At 33.2% G+C, this 20083-nt stretch overlaps 1 protein-coding gene across 1 annotated transcript in view; it reads right to left on the reverse strand.

Moving 5' to 3' along the window:
- The window catches only part of LOC148956928 (uncharacterized), a 93280-nt gene that overhangs the window by 29138 nt on the left and 44059 nt on the right, over positions 1-20083 (reverse strand). Inside the window, exons 11-17 of the mRNA XM_089092643.1 lie at positions 19224-19354; positions 17872-18028; positions 17299-17429; positions 11762-11879; positions 8195-8325; positions 4606-4726; positions 2211-2341 (exon numbers count right to left, since the gene is read on the reverse strand). Coding sequence (XP_088948769.1) covers positions 2211-2341; positions 4606-4726; positions 8195-8325; positions 11762-11879; positions 17299-17429; positions 17872-18028; positions 19224-19354 — 920 coding nt within the window. The remainder of the gene's footprint in view (positions 1-2210; positions 2342-4605; positions 4727-8194; positions 8326-11761; positions 11880-17298; positions 17430-17871; positions 18029-19223; positions 19355-20083) is intronic.

The following is a 20083-nucleotide window of genomic DNA, read 5'->3' on the forward strand; positions in this document are numbered from 1 at the left end:
TAAGGAAAGATAATTCCAGGATTATTACGAAAGCCGATAAAAGCACTACTGTTGTTATGTTAGATTCAGATGATTACGACAAAAAAATCGGAGATATTTTAAATGATTCTAACACATATGAACAATTAGATACCGATCCCACAGAAAAATTTGTACAGGAAGTCCGAAAAGAGCTTTCTTATCTAAAAGGAAAAGGTGAAATTACAGATCAGTTGTACGAAAGGTTTTACCCACGCGGATGCACGTCCCCTCGCTTTTATGGTCTTCCTAAAGTTCATAAGCCCTGTAATCCACTTCGACCCATTGTTTCTTCTTTTAATTCTCCTACAGCAAAAATAGGGAAATTCTTATCAGTGATATTTCGCCCACTAATTCAGGCTCAGAAATCCTATATTAAAAATTCCGCTGATTTTGTTTCAAAGGTAAAGCAAGTTTCGGTTAAACCAAATACAAGAATTGACAGTTTTGATGCAGATTCAATGTATACCAATTGTGATCCTCAAAAGGCCGAACTGATTTTGGAGCATAAACTTAATTCTAACCCATCTATATCAGAAAAATCTACTCTTTCAAATCAGACACTTCTTTCGCTTACAGCCCTTTGTAACAAAACTTTTTTTTATTTCCATTACAGAGGCATTTTTAATAGACAGAAATATGGGCTCTCCACGGGTGCCCCCCTTTCTCCAATACAGGCTGAGATTTTCATGGAAGACCTTGAAGAAAGGGCTATTTTGCAAAGTTCTTGTAAACCTGAATTTTGGGTTCGTTTTAAAGATGACATTTTTTATTTATGGGAGCATGGTGACGAGTCTCTGGGTTCTTTTCTTCACTTGCTCAACTCCTTGGATCCAAAACTGAAATTTACTCAGGAATCAGAGGAAGAGAGGCGTCTTTTTTTATTAGATGTTCTGGTGCACCGAAATGATTCATTTTTCGAGTTTAGTGTATATAGAAAACCCACACATAATGACCGTTACTTAAGTTATTCCTCCAATCATTCTCCTGCTGTGAAAAAAGGAGTTGTCACTTCTCTAGTTGATAGAGCATTGAAAGTTTGTTCAACACGTTTCTTGGATTTAGAACTCAACCACCTTAGAGATATTTTATTTGGGAATGGTTATCCAATTAGTTTAATAAATTCTGTAATTACAAAACGCTTTAAAAGATTATCAGATAGTTCCACAGATAACACAAATCAAAGGGATAATTCAGTTTATCTTGGTCTCCCATACGTTAAAGGGATTTCAGACCACATTTCAAAAAATCGAAGGAAAAATAACATTTACACTTATTATAGACGCAGAAAAACTATCAGGTCCCAAATTTATCAAGGTAAAGACCCTATACCGATAGGTGAAAACTCCGGTGTCTACAGAATTCCTTGTTCGTGTGGTCTTTGGTATATCGGAAGAACAAATCAGCGACTAACAGATAGATTAACCCAGCATTCTAGTTCAATTAATAATACACTTAAAAAGCGGAAAAAAACAGAAAATTTTGACTCTGCCCTTGCAGAGCATATTTTTGAAAAACCAGACCATACTATTTTGTTTAGTCATGCTAGTCTTATTTAGCATGATAAAGGTATTGTCCAGCACTACAGAGAAGCTGTTGAAATTTATAAATACCAACATTTAGGTCTAGCTTAAAACAGAGATTCAGGTGATTTAAGAATAAACGAGTCATATTTCGGTTTTCTCAAAAGAGAAGCCGATACGTTAGTAATCCCTGAAATAAACCTTGAACCACTTTCCCAGTCATCTAATCACACACGTGAACAACCCCTTAGGTCTCAAAGGGTGTCTGCAAGAAATGCCTTAATTAAAATCCGAAATCAAATGACATAGTTTTCCAACTTATTTAATTGCTGGTTCGTTTTGTTTTTTCGAGTGAATGAATTGATTACTTTCATTTATCAGTTGATCGCTAGTATACGTCGATGGCAGTTCATGTTTTTTTGGATTTTGTGCAAATCGCGGATATTGGCGAGTAACTCGCTTTTATGGTTGTTAGGTAGTTGGTTTTAATTCTTTTAATTTTTGGCTTTTATTGATACATCGTTTCGTTTCGCGCTGAAGAAGAGAGGCGTTTGTCCTTTCGAAATATTCGCTTTGTTTTTTCAGTATCGTAATTTGGCCTATAAAAACCCCATTTTTGCTCGTTTTTCTTTCTTTATGTGACTAAATATAGCAAAATAATATCCTTACTCGAGCCTTTGCGCCAACGCTCTCCTTGGGTATAATTCCCTGATGCAGCTGTGCCTCCACTGACTGCAGGATATTTGCCTCTTGCCTTGTGATACTGCTTAAATCTGCCTCTAAATGAACATTTCCAACGTCTAGAATATTTAGACAAAATTATAAGTGAGCCTTTTACCGTATACACTGTTTTTTTTTTCTTACCATAAACACACTATACTTAAACGATAGTCTTGTAGCTTCTGAATCTATACAATTTATGACGGAACAATTCAGTCGATGTTACTCTAAAATTTCCGAGGTACTCTTGAAGAACCGATTTTATTATTTAATAGGAGCTTGTTATGCCCCTGAAGTTCACTTCGATATATCAGGTGCACCCACTTCCAAAGCCCTGAAAATCGTTTTAAGCTTTGCAGGCTCGCTCATATTTAAGAAAGTCCCGGATCAAAGAGCTTGTAGTAGCAAACTAAGTAAAAAATGACTTGTCAATGAATACCAAGGCTCATGGCCATCGTTCTATGAGAAGTGGTCTGGTCGAACAAATGTCGAACAATAGGTCGAACAAATGTACCTTTGTTCGGTCTATTTTGGAGGGAATAAAGAAAAAAAATTCTATTTTTCCATCTAGATTTGAACTCCCTTGCTTCAAAGACTCATGGATGATAAAAGTATCAAGCCAATGTGAGGAGGGGTCTGTGGCCAGGAATTTTTTTAAGTGCGTTTGGTTCATCTTGGTCAAAGGGCTTCTGACGTTTGAAACGACGTTTATGTATGTTTCAAACCAATGAGAGACATCAAGTTTCTGTAACCTATTCCTGGAATCTCGTTTTTCTCCTTTTTCTGCCTTAGTTCTGCTTGAACTTCACTGACAGGGTTGCCACCGTCAGTAAGATTTTACTAGATCTAGTAAAACAAAATCTAGTAAATTTAGAGGATCTAGTAAATTTCCCGAAATCTAGTAAAAACTAGTAGTCATGATTTATAGTAAAGAAAACTTTTTTTTTATTTTCCATGAATTCAGGGAAGAAAAATTATCGTAAACATATGACAATTTTCAATTTTTGCTTGTCTGTTTTGCAATTTACAATTTTGCTTGTCTATTTCAGAGACAGACAAGCAGTCACCTATTTCCATAAGCAGACACTTCACTTCCGGCGTCTAAAGGTCGACAAAATCAGCTTTCTGTGTATCAAATCTTACCAACTAAAAATGAAGCTATAAGGACACTTGGATTTGTGATGATTATGAATCTATTGGAATCAAAACAAAAGCCAACCCCCCAAGGTGATTAGGTGAATCTCCTCAGTTTGAAAATTTTTATTAAGGAGAAAGGAGTCTACTGAGAGAAATTAAAAGTAAGTAGAAATATAACATAATATATATATATATATATATATATATATATATATATATATATATATATATATATATATATATATATATATATATATATCCAAAAACAGGATTTTTGAACTTGTAGGTTTCCGGAATTTTCAATCATACTATGAAAACGAGAGAAAAGAGAAAAAAAAAAGAAGAAAGAAAGAAAAAAGGAAAAAAGATTGTGAAAATCGTACTGATTATCCTCCTATAGTAAAAATCGATGCTTGATGGTGTGCGTGCGGCGTAGCCCCACGCGCAAAATTTTTTTTTTAGCATTCAGTAAAAACAGATGCGATCTAGTAAATTTTTCCTCTCCGATTTAGTAAATTCTTCCGGGTCAGGGTGGCAACCCTGTTCGCTGAAGTAAAGATGTTGGGAATGTTAAAAAAAAAATTCATTTTAGTTTTAATGGACGCATTGTATTGGAAGTCTTTTTTCTTTTATATATTTATGCTTTGCTGAGGACAGTCTTTGGGCATAGGGTTCCACTGCTTTATGAAAAGATTTACATACACTTACATATATACACTTACAAAGAATTCAATACACTTGAAATAACAATCTACCAACATTTCTTGCATTATCAAATGGTTTAGTAAAGGAATGCAAAATCTTAGCGACAAGAGTAGGGACCTCAAAGGCAGTCACCTTTATAAACGACTATATCTGCTCATTTGATGACTTAGTGTTGCTGCCTACATCCATTTGGAAAAAATTAACTTTTTACGTTTAGGGATAATTAAAACAAAACTCAAAAACTCAAGGTTTTTATTCTGTGATTGGCCCCATTTCATCAAGTATGCGTTTAACCACTGACTTATTTAAGTTTATTCAAACCATATAACTAAGTTAATTAATAAATCCAACAAAATAAAGAAATAGACAAATGACCATGTTGAAATTTTCGGCATTTATTCATCATTATGAGTTTTTCTAATCAGTTGTAATTTTTTGACCCCACAAAAAAGGCAATCTATGAAACCTCGCATAAGTTTCAACCGACTAAATTTTATTTTACCTTCAGCAACCTTTCCTGGGGCCACAGTAACGGCAGGAGCAATTAATGGCTGCTGTCTTTGCTGCTGTACATACTGAGTGCCAGGCCCCCCAACAAACGGCTCATTACGCACTGCGGCACTCTTGAAAGAAAATAATAAAATAATCAGAATAAAATTGAAAAATACTACGCAAATAAAATGTAATAATGAAGTATGATATATATAATAATATCAATGAATTTGTTTAGAACGATTTTTCATGAAAGGAAACTATAAAATTCCAGTAGATATTTTGTTAGTTATAGTAGAGATAAAGCAAAACAAAAATATGAGGCATGAATTAACATTTTCTCTAATTCCCTGATACATGATCAAACAGAACCATGTGCGTTTTTAGGTTGTTCTGAATTAAATTCTTCTATTAAAGGCGATTTCCAAAGATTTTTTTAAGTTGCTCCTATGGGATTTTTTTTTTTTGTTAAAGAAATAGTACTTTATCACATTTTTAATTTCATGATTAAGCCATCTTATAACAAAAAATTATGCTATAAACTTCACCCGTTTATCTATTGAAGAATTACGCATGGAATATGGATAATGAGTGGTCCACTTCCCCTTATCAAAATGTTAAGGCTTTACGAATACGGCTTTACGAATTAACAAAAAGAAAAACAATTGCCGACGGGTCTCAAAAGAGGCAAGGTAATGTAAGGCACCTGACAAAATCGAATTATCACTTTGACCTGACTGGTCTTGATATCGGTGTGATCCTCGGCCAAACACCCTCAACGTCAAGTTCTTCAGGGGATGTTGAAAGAAGTGTTGAAATAAATGAAAAGGCACTGTGGGTATCAAGACTACTAAAAAGGCGTATATGAAATTAAGACATTATCTGCATCCAGGTTGTAGAATGACATCTTTTCCACACCATACCAAGCGAACGCTCACGTTAAAGTTACAAATAAAAGAGTTTAACGAGTCAGAAATAAACAGAGCTGAGTGTCGTCTCTGATAAAGTATATTATCTAGATACAAGGCCGTATCCAGGGGGGGGGGCCGAGTCGAAAATAAGTAAAACCTAGGTAAAAATCAGTAAAATTATTCGAAAACTGAGTCAAAAATTAGTAACCCCCCCCCCGAAAGTCAAAAATTAGTAACCCCCCCCCTCCCCCCGAAACAAAAATCCTGGATCCGCCCTTGTTTAGATATTGCCGTTGAATCGACCATGCTAAGTCTTGATTTCAAATTGAAGGAAAAATAAATGCAATAATTATCTTGTAAACTTTTGAATGAAAGGCTTACGATATTGAATACTATCAAATTCTATGTTCAGATCAGCTCATGCAATTTGAACATTCAAACTAGAATCTTATTTTGCGACGAGCAGAAATGAAGTCCTAAGATAATTCAAATTTAAGACAACATGAAATATCAATCAAAGTATGAATAAGACTCAAAACGAGTGAAAACTAAAGCAAATAATCACAATAATCAATAATAAATAAATAATAATAATAATCACAATAATAAATAAATAATCACATCAAAGATAACAATTACTGATAGACGAATAATTAAATTCTAAAACATGTAAAAATCAAAACAAATACTGAAGCGAAACTTAAAACGAACAGAAATTATTACTAACAAAAGTCTGGCTACTGCCACCCAACCGTAAACCTTCTAAAGCTAATTGTGAAATTTGCCCCTCACTGAAAACTAAATATGATTTAATCCTTTCTTATAATTATGATACCGAAAATAAAATTACTGTTAATGGAAATGATAGATCTTGAATAGCTGTTAAGCCAGGATTTAATATTATTACATTTTAAACATTCAGTTATTTTCAATTGTTCTTTCCAGTCATCTTGATTGTTATAATGATTTTACTTTTTAGTTTTTTTTTTATATTTTGAAAATTAAAGCACACTGATCAAAATACATATAATTTCAATGTAACACAAATGACAAGATATACTTTAGACGGTTTACGGTTAGGAGGTGGCAGTAGCCAAACTCCTGTTTGTAGTAATTTTTGTTTGTTTTTATGTTGATTCGACTATTCATTTTAATTTTTGCTCATTTTAGGATTTAAATATTAGGTTATTAGCAGGTGCTATTTTTATGTTTGTTGTAATTATTATTGGAATTTCTGTTTGTTCTAGGTTTCATTTATGCTTCGACAGTAATTTCTTATCTTTTGTTTCAATTATTATTATAGGACGTCTTTATTTCTGCTCGTCTTAAGTTTTAATATAATGTTTTTCATTGAAAAACGTCTCTTTCGGGTAAAAATAAAAAAAAACTACAAGCCTTACCAAAAACACGGTGAGCAACCAAGTTTTTTTTTTTTTTTTGCAGCGTGAAAAGACGACCCATAGGACTGATCAGGTAAATTTTAATAAGTCGTCCAGATTTGAACAAAGATTGTGGAATTTTGAATATGGCAATTAATTATTTTTTTTCCGCTAACGGTAAATAAAAATAATTACCCGCTATAGATTACTAATTATCTATAGTTACTATAGATTAGTTACTATAGATTATAGTTACTATAGATTAGTAACTAAGGAATTAACGATGACTTCATTGACATATAGTTTCAACTAAGTTTTCTTATCAGTTTATTTTATCAACTGTTACATTTTCATTAGTTTCATTGAAATCACTAAAGAGACACAGTCGTCAATCAGAGTCGAAAATTAAGAAAACAGGACAGTAATAGGGAGGCCTTAGCTCCTCATTTTGTAAAAAAAACATTCCTTTGACTTTTACTGTTTGCAAATTTGAGGAAACTATAACAGAAGCTGATTAAATTATATTATTTAGCAGTTGAAATACACGGTGTATAATTTTGAGTATTTGCAGCAAATATCTTAAAAAAGTAGCTAAAACCTAACACAAATGGCTTGGTCTTGAACCCCCACTCTACTTGTGAATTTCACTCATCTAACAACCAAAAATCACATCGGAATACCGCAATGTCATATCAAGGAATGTTTGGCAGTTATTTCATTTAAAAAACGGTTGTAAAAAATCGCTACTTCTCGCGTTCTTTAAATATCACAAACTCTAAATCCCAAATCTCCCGAAGAGCCCTGAGGCCCGTTAATTGGGAAAACAAAGTAAATTTAACACCATATTTTAATCATTCGTACTGGACTAAACCTAGACAAAAATAAATAAGAAGTCTACACACCGAATGCTCACTCGAAGACAACCGATCTCTACGTCACCTTTCAGCATCTACAAATTTCATTTCACCAACAACACCAAGAACCAAAGCTTCTTAAAAAATATTAGACAAACCCCCCTCCATTAATTATCCCTTTTATACTACTATAGTTGTTTTTAATTTCAATTTTTCTTCTCAAACAAAAATATTTTTGTGTATTTTAAAGGAACCAAGAGTATGGGTTTAATGAACTTTATACTCTTGTCAACTTTCAAAAACTATAGTAGGTTGTCACACTCTTGCCAGAAAAAGTCACAAAGATAAACTTCCAACAGCAATTACAATGTACTTGCAAGAACTAAAGGGGAAATAATTATACCAAGTTTAACACTTTGAAAATAATATAAAGAGCAGTATGATAATTTCCTTACTTGTGCTGCTGCCCCAACGCTACCCTTGGGTATAATACCCTGATGCAGCTGTGCTTCAGCTGACTGTAGTACGGCAGCCTCATGTCTTGTCATATTGCTTAAATCGGCCTCTATGTGGACATTACCAACGTCTAGAAAAATTAGCATAAAATTTTAGGTGTTTAAATGAAGCACCTTGGATCATATACTTACAAAATAAACACTATATTTGGAGTTGTCTTGATGATATCCAACCTCAATAGATTTTCGGAACAATTTTTGAGAGAGTCGTTAATAAAGTTGCAATGCTTCGATATATTTCGAGAACTTTTCTTAAAACGTACAAAAAACTACATAAGTAGACCGATATAAAAATAAAGCACTGATTAAATCTCTTCCAAATCTCAAAACCCAACACGGAACTATAGTTGTACAATGGAAAAACTAAAAATTAAATCACAAAGTGGAAAAATTAACTTTTAAAGCAATAGAATACATCAACAAAAGACGTTAATTTTTATTCTGAATCTGCGAGACTCGCAGAAAATCGATTTATTTTTATCAGTTTCAGTTTCAGCTAAAAATTCCAAAAAACATTTGTTCGAAGGTATTTCATGAAACAACGTGAAAACGCTGACCCTTAAATTCATTTGGATATTTCATACCCCCCCCCCCTCACGTAAATATCCTTATATTTTAGGAAAACCCAGGATAAAACTTCAAGTAGTGGCAAATAGTGAAGTAGAAAGCAATTATTGTTAAGTTTTGATTATAGCATAATAAAACATAGAATGTGCTATTTATGCTGGTTCTAGATATACATAACATATGGAAATTGGCGTAATTGAATAAGGATCATTCAAAGATGAAATGTTTGATACAAGTTGTATGGATAAGATACTTGAGCATTCAATATAATTGTTTGTTGCGAGAAAATGGTTTCAGCAAATCAACACGAGATTTTAGCACAAGGAGCAAAAAGTTGAACTGCGACAGCCCTTTTTTATTTTTTCAGGATAATTTCCACTCATTAATTTCATGTCGACCGTTACATTCTTGAAAAAAAATATATTATTTAGAACATTTTGCTATAATACCCTTTACAGAATCTTTTTTTTTTAACATTTTGTTGCAAATTGGCGTAATTGAATAAGGCTCATTCAAAGATGCAATATTTGATACAAGTTATATGGAGAATATACTTGAGCATTCAATATAATTGTTTGTTGCGACAGAAAATGGTTTCAACAAATCAAAACGAGATTTTAGCTTAAGGAGCAAAAAGTTGAACTGCGACAGCCCTTTTGTATTTTTTCAGGATAATTTCCACTCATTAATTTGATGTCGACCGTTACATTCTTGAAAAAAAAATATATTATTTAGAACATTTTGCTATAAAACCCTTTACAGAATCCTTTTTTTAACATTTTGTTGCAAATTGGCGTAATTGAATAAGGCTCATTCAAAGATCCAACGTTTAATACAGGTTATATGGACAAGATACTTGAGCATTCAATATAATTGTTTGTTGCGACAGAAAATGGTTTCAGCAAATCAAAATGAGATTTTAGCGCAAGGAACAAAAGTTGAACTGGGACAGCACCTTTTTATTTTTTATAACTGTATATAATTTCCATATAAATACTTTACAGTATTCCTCAGCTTCAAGGAAGTATCGCCTAAGAGGCAAAGAGACTAGTGGAGAGAGATAAAGAAGTGTGTATCTAAAGGCATAAAAAAAAAACAGTTTTTTAAACTGAAAGTAAGGAGCGACATTAAAACTTAAAACGAACAGAAATTATCCCGTATATGAAAGGGGCTGTCCCCTCCTCAACGCCTCGCTCTTTACGCTAAAGTTTTTTTTTATTGTTTTAAAAAATAAGAATTGTGAGAAAGAGTCAAACTTTAGCGTAAAGAGGGGACAGCCCCTTTCATAAGCTGAATAATTTCTGTTCGTTGTAAGTTTTAATGTCGCACCTTACTTGCAGTTAAAAAAAAACTTACTTTTCTTATTTAATTTCTGAACGTTTTTGAATTAATGCAGGCTTTGATTTTGGCTCACCGTAAATGAATAATTAAAACGAAAGTTACATATCAATTTTTTTCTTTTTTTCTTTTTTTTGGTTAAATGGCTTTCTCGAAAGTTGTTTAATTTTATTTACGAACGCTTTTATTAGTAATAAATATAAGTAACTTACGAATTAACTTACGTAACAAACTTCTACATTCGTATATCCTTATTACGTATATTAGGGGGTTCGCCCACTAGTCATACCTCACTCTTTACGCTAAAGTTTGAATTTTGTTCCAATTCTTTAAGAATGACCCCTTAATCACAAAGACCGTTAATTAGAATAAATAGCTGTTATGAAAGTACTAAAAACCTTTATCACAAAGAGAGACGCATTGACTAGAGGGTGAAAACAATCATATACGTAATAATTTCTGTTCGTTTTAAGTTTTGATGTTGCTACTTTCAGTTGAAAAACTTGTTGTTTTTTTATTTAATTTTGATTGTTTTTTTAAATAGTGCTGGGAAATCTGGCCCCCCCTTCATAACAATGTCCCTTCCCCCATGAAAACTTCCTCCATGGAAAGGTCCTCCCAAGTAACCTTCAACCCCCCCCCTACTACCAGAAAGAATTCTCCCTGAAAACGTCTTTATACTTCCCAATAACCAATACTATATGTAAAAATTGGGCAAAGTTCATAACTTGCAGCCCTTCCCCCGGAGACTGTGGGGGATTAAGTCATCCTCAGAGACATAGTTGTTATATTCTTCGACCACGCTGAACAATATGGCTATCTCAAAATTTTGACTTTGGGAAAAACGAGCGTGGGAGGGGGCCTAGTTGCCCTCCATTTTTTGGGTAACTTAGCACAATGAGCAAAAAGTTGAACTGGGACAGCCCCTTTTTATTTTTTCATGATAATTTCCACTCATTAATTTGATGTCGACCGTTACATTCTTGAAAAAAATATATATTATTTAGAACATTTTGCTATAATACCCTTTACAGAATCCTTTTTTTAACATTTTGTTGCAAATTGGCGTAATTGAATAAGGTTCATTCAAAGATGCAATATTTGATACAAGTTATATGGATAAGATACTTGAGCATTCAATATAATTTTTTGTTGCGAGAAAATGGTTTCCTCAAATCAAAACGAGATTTTAGCGCAACGAGCAAAAAGTTGAACTTGCACCTTTTAATTTTTTCAGGATAATTTCCACCCATTAATTTTATATCGACCGTTAAATTCTTGAAAAAAATATATATTATTTAGAACATTTTGCTATAATACCCTTTATAGAATCCTTTTTTTTTAACATTTTCATTATTTAAACAACAACGTCTCATCTATTAGATGTTTTACTAGGTTAATTTAACCTAATTGATGAAACAATTAATAAACCCTTCTAAATCAACAAAACAGAAACGACAAATCAAGTTAAAAATGTTGGCCCTCGTTATAAATTATGCTGCTTCATCAATTATTTACACGCTTTCGATCCAAGAGAAATCTCAAGGCAATCCATGACACCACACAGAAATTGTATTCTATTTAGAAAAAGTTCCATTATACCTTCAGCCACCTTTCCTGGGGTGATATTAACCGCAGGAGCGAATAACTGCTGCTGTCTTTGCTGTACAGTCCGACTGCCACGCCCCCCAAAAGACGGCTCATTTCTCATGGCTGCGCTCTGCAAAGAAAATAGTATAACAATCCTAAAATAAAATCCTCATATATATCAAACGAAAAGAAAACAGCATAAGCCTTTTTGCTTTTTTTTTCATTTTTTATTTTTTTTTTTTTTTTTTTTATTTTATTTTTTTTATAAATGAAAACTGTACGAATCTTTTCTATATTTGGTTTAATTATACACAGAAAAAAAAGATGCATTTTCTCAATTTTCCTTGGACGTGATTAAAGACAACCATATATATTTTTGATTTCTAGAGTTTACTGGACAACTCTTTTCTAGAGTTTGCAGTTTGCTGGACATAACTGATGGAAATGTTGATTAGATTATTGCCAGATGAGGGTACATTTGTGCGATTCGCGCGCCTTTTTTTAAGTGGTTGTACACTGGTTTCTTCAGTTAAGCGCATATTTCAAAGTATTTTTCAAAACTGCATCTTCAGAGTATAAATAGTGACTTCGTTGCACTTTTGCTTATCTGATTAAGCTACCTTATACCAAAAATTTCCAGTCAATTTTAATAGTGTAATCATAAAAATTACGCATACAATTTAGACCTTGAACAACACACTAAATTAACGCTGTAATGAAGCTTAATTTTGTTTTAATTTAAGTGTCTTGTGACTCTTGTGCATTAGTTTGATAACTGTATAAATATAATTTCCATATAAATACTTTACAGTATTCCTCAGCTTCAAGGTAGTATCGCCTAAGAGGCAAAGAGACTAGTGGAGAGAGATAAAGAAGTGTGTATATAAAGACATTAAATAAAAAAAAGTTTTTTAAACCGAAAGTAAGGAGCGACATTAAAACTTAAAACGAACAAAAATTATCCCGTATATGAAAGGGGTTGTCCCCTCCTCAACGCCTCGCTCTTTACGCTAAAGTTTTTTATTGTTTTAGAAAATAGAGTTGTGAGAAAGAGTCAAACTTTAGCGTAAAGAGGGAGGCGTTGAAGAGGGGACAGCCCCTTTCATAAGCTGAATAATTTTTGTTCATTTTAAGTTTTAATGTCGCACCTTACTTTCAGTTAAAAAAAACTTACTTTTCTTATTTAATTTCTGAACATTTTTGAATTAATGCAGGCTTTGATTTTGGCTCACCGTAAATAACTAATTAAAAAGAAATTTACATATTAATTTTTTCTTTTTTTTGGGGTTAAATGGCTTCCTCGAAAGTTGTTTAATTTTATTTACGAACGTTTTTATTAGTAATAAATATAAGTAACTTACGTAACAAACTTCTAAATTCGTATATCTTTATTACGTATATTAGGGGGTTCGTCCACTAGTCATTCCTCACTCTTTACGCTAAAGTTTGAATTTTGTTCCAATTCTTTAAGAATGACCCCTTAATCACAAAGACCGTTAATTAGAATAAATAGCTGTTATGAAAGTACTAAAAAACCTTTAGCACAAAGAGCGACGCATTGACTAAAGGGTGAAAACAATCATATACGTAATAATTTCTGTTCGTTTTAAGTTTTTATGTTGCTACTTTCAGTTGAAAAACTTTTTTGTTTTTTTTATTTAATTTCTGATCGTTTTTTTAGATAACGCTGGGAAATCCGGCACCCCCTTCATAGCAATGTTTCTTCCCCCATGAAAACTTCCTCTATGGAAGATCCTCCCAAGTAACCTTCAACCCCCCCCCCTCACTACCAGAAAGAATTCTTCCTGAAAACGTCTTTATACTTCCCAATAACCAATACTATATGTAAACATTGGGCAAAGTCCATAACTTGCAGCCCTTCCCCCGGAGACTGTGGGGGATTAAGTCATCCTTAAAGACATAGTTGTTACATTCTTCGACCCCGCTGAACAAGATGGCTATCTCAAAATTTTGATAGGGTGACTTTGGGGAAAATGAGCGTGGGAAGGGGCCCAGTTGCCCTCCATTTTTGGTAACTTAAAAAATGCACTAGAACTTAGTTTCCACTCGAATGAGCCCTCCCGCGGTATTCCAGGGCCACTGGGTCGATGCAAAATTGATTTTGTGATAAATTTGTCAAGCTATTTTGAAGCTGAAACATTACGACTATTTATGGTTAGACCACCACTTACGTTGAATGAAGCTAAAGGAAAACAAGTTCCAGTTTCGTATTTGTTTGCGGAACTCTTTAGAGAGCAAGTGATGTACTATAGCAGGCCAAACAAATTCATTTGGAAATTGTTGATGCAGGCATGTAATTTAAACAAGCAGGCTGCAGCCGCCAAGTAAACATCTTTCTTGGCTACTTTTTTGGGGATAATGGAGGATTTCAAGAGTGAATACATACAGAGTTGAGGGATCCCAATGAATCGTAAATAACACGTGCGTAGTTTACGTCATCTGTGCAGGTTTTTATTGGGTTTTACGTAACACTTTGTTGGCATCGAATATTACCATGGTGTTGTTCACCTAACATGATATTATTTCTTCTGCACTTTCCTTTTTGACTTGTTCTGATTCTCGTAGTCTTCTAACAGCACAGTTTTTTAATCTTCAGTCAATTTCGACACTTTCTGATACTCGCTTTAGCGTGTCTGCTAAAGCGACAGCTTTAGCAGACACGCTAAAGCTGTCGCTAAAGTTGTCTGCTTTATCGTGTCTTTCATTTTTGGCACGTTCTGATTCCTACTGTTGCTTGTAATTGTCGCTGATGATTATCTTCTAACCACACATTTCTTTGTTCTTCATTTTCAATTTGATTTGTTCTAATCCTCATTGTCGCATGTCTTGCAACCACATATTTGACTCTATTTTTTTGTTCTTCACTTTCATTTTTGAGTCGTCGTGATTCTCGCTGCCACTTATCTTTTAACTATATATTTCTAAGTTCTTCAATTTCGTTTTCGACATGTTCTAATTGTCGGTTTCACTAATGTTCTAACTACATATTTCTTTTATCTTTATTTTCGTTTATCATTGCTTCAGACGTTTTTTCAGCGCCTGGTGATAATGTTCATTGTCATCCGTACATTTACATTTCTCATGTAATTGATCTTTGTTTCTCATACGTTCTCTTGATCTTTGTTTGAGTTTGTTCAGTTTGAGCTTACGTTTTTGTCCTCTTTTCTATTTATTTTCTGCGTACATTACTTTTATGTCCCCTAGATATTATGGAACTGCTGAAAATACCTCTTGAAAGCATCACCGAATATGGGCACGTGAATTTACATATTTATAATTTTTTGTTCTGCAAATTCTTCTAAAACGGTTTAAAATCTCTTTTCCTTCCATCTTCACCTTCAACCAACATAATTGCTAAACTATTTAGTCTGTCCTGATTTATTGTAGATATCGGATAGTTTTTTTTATTGCTTTTAGCCTGGAAAATGATCTTACTCCAGAAGCAACACTTACTGGATTTCTAAGAACATTTCCAAATTTCAAAAATCAATTCTTCATTTAATGGCAGTGTGGGGCCCTTTCAAACACGGGACCCTATTGGGCCCAATCTCTCCAATCACCCTTTTTCCGGCCCTGACTATCTCTTGTAGGGGGTGTTTCCCCCTTTTTTTGAAAATAGGGCAAATTTTCTCAGGTGCGTAACTTTTGATGGGAAAGACTAAACTTGATAAACTTATATATTTAAAATCAGCATAAGAATCTGATTCTTTTGATGTATCCTATTGGTATCAAAATTCCGTCTTTTAGAGTTTCGATTACTATTGAACCAGGTCGCTTCCTACTTACAGTTCGTTGCCACGAACTGTTTGAAAACATTTAACTGCATGAGCAAATATTACATATTCCCGACTATCTCTTCTTGGGGAAACCGATCGGGAGGCTTGGACCTGTAAATCTCCGTCTCTTTGAAAGTCATCCGATCCGGTTAGAAATGATACATTATGGTTAATTCGCTTATCGTCAGGTTTTGAAATTGTTCATATAACTTCCTCCCTGTTTTCAATGACCCGTGTGTGATAGCTTATATTTAATTATTTTTAAATTCCATATTTGATTTTACTTACAGGTAAAATCGAATATGACTGGGTAGCCAGAGTCGACCCAGCTCTAAATGAGTACCTGGAGAAATCTGGAGAAGGTAAGCAGGAAGGGTGTGCGAAAGCAGAGGATGGCTGGCCCCCAGCCCCCTGATTGCACTTCCTCGCTGAAGGGCCACGAAACGGAGATCAGCACCGCCGGCTCGGACCTGAAGGGTCTAGTGCCGTCATACTTACTTACTTCACTTACTTACTTACATGTGCAAGTCGGATTATTAAGTGAAACGGAAACACAGTGATTAAAATTTGAATTTTTGCAAAAAAAAAATAAACCTGAAAATCTTCCCACTTCTCAGTCTGGGATTAAAAAAATTTTGCAAAATTTCCATTATTCATTGTTCTAATTATTTTTTCTCAAGGTCAAAAGCATCCGAAGATACACATAGCCATTGACTCCACTTTTAACGGTTAAATGCTGAAAAATTGTTCTGTAAAATTACAAGCGGGGAGTTTCTTAGCTAAGAAAGACGCAATATTCTCCATAGTTTCCTAATAAAAAAGAAAATTAAATCCAATTCCATACGAGTTGCGGCATAACTCTCTTATAAAACGTATAGAACTTGATTTAGTGTTCAAAATACTTGATACCTAAAGACTCATGTTCAAACCAAGTGAAAATATTGCTTTTTTAGAAATTAACAGTCAGTATTTGAAAAAAAATGGAAAAGAAAAATAATTCAAAGAGAAACCAAAATTCATATAAAAAAAATATTTTAGTAGAAGAGAAAAAAAACAAGAAATATGTCTCCTTTACTGACTGCCCAGTCCCAAGGAAAATACTTAAAACTAACCCAATATCCACGGGACATCTAGGGAAGAAATTAATACATGGAAATTTAAACCAAAAACATGTTACACAAGAGTATTTCATTAAGAAAAAATTTAAATGTTAAGAAGAATGGTCCACCGGAGAGGCCAACCACCTAAATAACTTTAATTATACCAATTTACTTATTTAAATATTTATATAAAGAAGATCGTCGTAATTACATAAGTAAAGTGTTATGAGTGTGATGCTTTAAGTGCATCAGTAAATCAAAGCTTTTCAAATGGCATACGTGAAACATTTAATTTGTTAGAGACAATTACTGGATAACTAGTAAAAAAACACGAAGAAACATTTTTGAATGCTTAAGAGTACAATAAAAAAGACACAGTCGGTCAGAAGACATACCAAAACATACACATCCAAAATTGAAAATTGGAAAAAACGAAAAACGAATTACTAAAAAATCGTTTAACAACAAATTGTAAAAACTCCTTTCCATGAATGCACACAAACTATATAACTACATCAAACCTTTTAACTTTTCAAAAATGTAGTGAATGAAAATAATCTGAGCATAATACAAAAATGGAAAGAAAACAGTTCTACTGAATTAAAAAAAAAACTTGAAATAAACATGAAAAGGATCATTATAATTTACTTACTTGAGCTGCTGCTCCAACACTGCCCTTGGGTATAATACCCTGATGTAATTGCGCTTCAGCTGACTGTAGTACGGCAGCCTCTTGTCGTGTCATATCACTTAGGTCCGCCTCAAGATGGATGTTTCCAACGTCTATAATAATCGAATTGCATTAGGAAAATTGAGTACATTTCAATTGTGGTTCACAAATTTATTCATTTTAATAGCGAATTTGCTTTCTTGAGTTTCAATATTCTGTTATGGCAAGGCGGTTTTCTGTTCACTTGTTAATTAGAGTTGTTTCATAGTACAGTTTTCTTTTAATGAGATATAAAATTGTGTAATTTATTTTGATCTTTAATTGGCAAGAAAATATTTCATTCATAGATTCTCAGCAAAAATATGCCTTACGTAAAAAGGACGATCGCACCTTAGAATTAATCGATCCTCGAAGCCATTGCAACTGCAGACGTCAAACCATTGATGTGATTTCCTTCAGAATAATTTAGTAATCAACATATTTGTTTTAAATGATAATAAATTGCATCTACTCAACTAAAAAGCAAAAAGGAAATTAAAATGTAAATTAACTTACCTTCAGCAACTTTTCCAGGATTCAAAGACCGTGACTGCACAAATTGCTGTCCTCTTCCATTAAAGCTGCTTTTTCTTCTACTTGCACCAAAAGGAACATCTTGTTGCTGCTGCCTGAGAGGTTGTCCAAGAAGAGGCTCGTTTCTCATGCTGGCTGACTGAAAAGTTGTTCTTATGTCAATGAAGGAAACTTTAAATGGCACAAACCATGCAGGATTTGCTACGCTTAAGAGGTTTTACTAAACCAAACTGAAAATATCTGCCATACAAAAACAGAAAATGAAGAGGTGCTACATGAATTTAGCAGTTATTTTGAAATGAGACAGTATATTTTATACACATACACACACTACAACCCGCAATAAAAAAAAACATGTAAAAAAATAACATCCATGCCATCCGTCATTCCGATACGGGTCCAAAAGGCCACTCTTGACGAAAATTAGTGGTCTCTAACTTAGGAATGAATTTTTTAGAGCTTTGACCTGCCACCCCAAAGAGGGATTCCTTGACTAACTATCTTAATAAGGATCAAAATTGTGCAAACTTGTGATCATAATTTAGTGCTAAGTACCCAAAGAGACAAATGTCAATATTTCGGTACTAATTCCTTAGTTTTTTTTCCTTACTGTAGAAATATTTTTTGAAGAAGAGGATGTTAAATATCACAAGATATCCCTGAAAACAAAATAGTATGCATGGTCCTATTTCTAGTATTTAGCAAGTCGTTTCAGACTTTATATAATCAATTATTTTAACTAGCAGACTGTAAACTATTCTTTGAAGAAATTTTAGTTAATAAGAATTTTCTTTTAATTGCCAGTTATAATCCTTAGCTAGTCAAGTACATCAGGTTGGATCATCACAGAAATGTATTTATACCCGAGGTGGACTAACTTGAAGGGGATATAGTATAGTATAATATAGTATATATAGTAAGGTATATAGTATATAGTATGATATATATAGTATATATTAATATACCATATTAAAAAAAAAACTGCTTTCAAAAACTTTCCGCCGAAAGTATATTCATTGCCCAAGGTTTTGCAAAAGTTGTACATTAAAATGCATTTACTTAGAAAAAGCTACTGTGACAGGAAATATTTGTCAATTACATCAATGAGAAAATTTTATTTGCCGTTAAGCTCATCCTTTTTTTACAGCCCTGATTGGATTTTCTATCGAATAGTCAATAATTCTCCATGGCTGTCCAGAAATTTGGCTTGGTTGCCTAATAAAACTTGATACCCCGATTTCCAAAAATCAACATTGATAATAGCGACTATTGGATCTGTTGGAACATCTGTGGGAGTTTATGGTTAGAGTTTAGTGACAGGCATTATAGTCTACCTGAGCTAGAGCACCAACACTTCCTTTTGGTATGACACCTTGATGAATTTGGGCTTCAACTGATTGAAGCAGAGCAGCCTCCTCTCTCGTCAAATCGTTTAGGTTCGCTTCTATATGAAGGTGATCAACATCTAAAATTTTATTAATGCATTACAATACATATTACCTTAACATAAAAAGAATAAACATAAAAAAAAGTTATGCTATTAATACTTCAGAAACTCAAATTTTATCAATCTCCTAATTAAGGAAGAGTCCAAACATGGATTTCTACATTGACTTTTCCAGAATCATTAATCGAGAATAAATTCAAAATTTTAAACGATTTCTTTGATTTTCATCAAATTTCTATTTGATTAATTAATGTTTCCAGCCATGATAGGTGCTAAAATTAATAGCTTCAATTGGTTTCATTGGTTAAAATGGTCTAATAGTTTTAAACTACTTCTCTAAATATTTTGCACATCAGTCCAACTCCGCACAACCCAATTGATCGCTCGAACAACATTCTGTAAGACACTTTCATCGAATACCGATCACATGACTAAATATTTATTTGTGGTGAACACTTCTGTGTGTTTCAGTTAAGTAACGAGCTTTACTCATAATTTAACTTAAATATCTGATATTCTGTTTCATATTTTCGTTATATTTTTAAATTTTTAAATTTTTTAGTTTTAAATTTTTTTATTTCATTTGCAGCTGGCTCTAAAAAAAATAACAGAAGCGGTGAAGTCATCCTCAAATTTCTGATTTTATGAATATAGCCTAAAAAATCTTGAAAATCTTAAATTTTCCCCTTATCAAAATCTTGAAAATCTTAAATTTTCCCCTTATCAAAGTAAAAGTGTGTTTTTTTT

Source organism: Artemia sp. Qi Xiang Cuo, chromosome 1 (genome assembly GCF_049724085.1).
Source record: "Artemia sp. Qi Xiang Cuo chromosome 1, ASM4972408v1, whole genome shotgun sequence".
Classification (NCBI taxonomy): Eukaryota; Metazoa; Arthropoda; class Branchiopoda; order Anostraca; family Artemiidae; genus Artemia; species Artemia sp. Qi Xiang Cuo.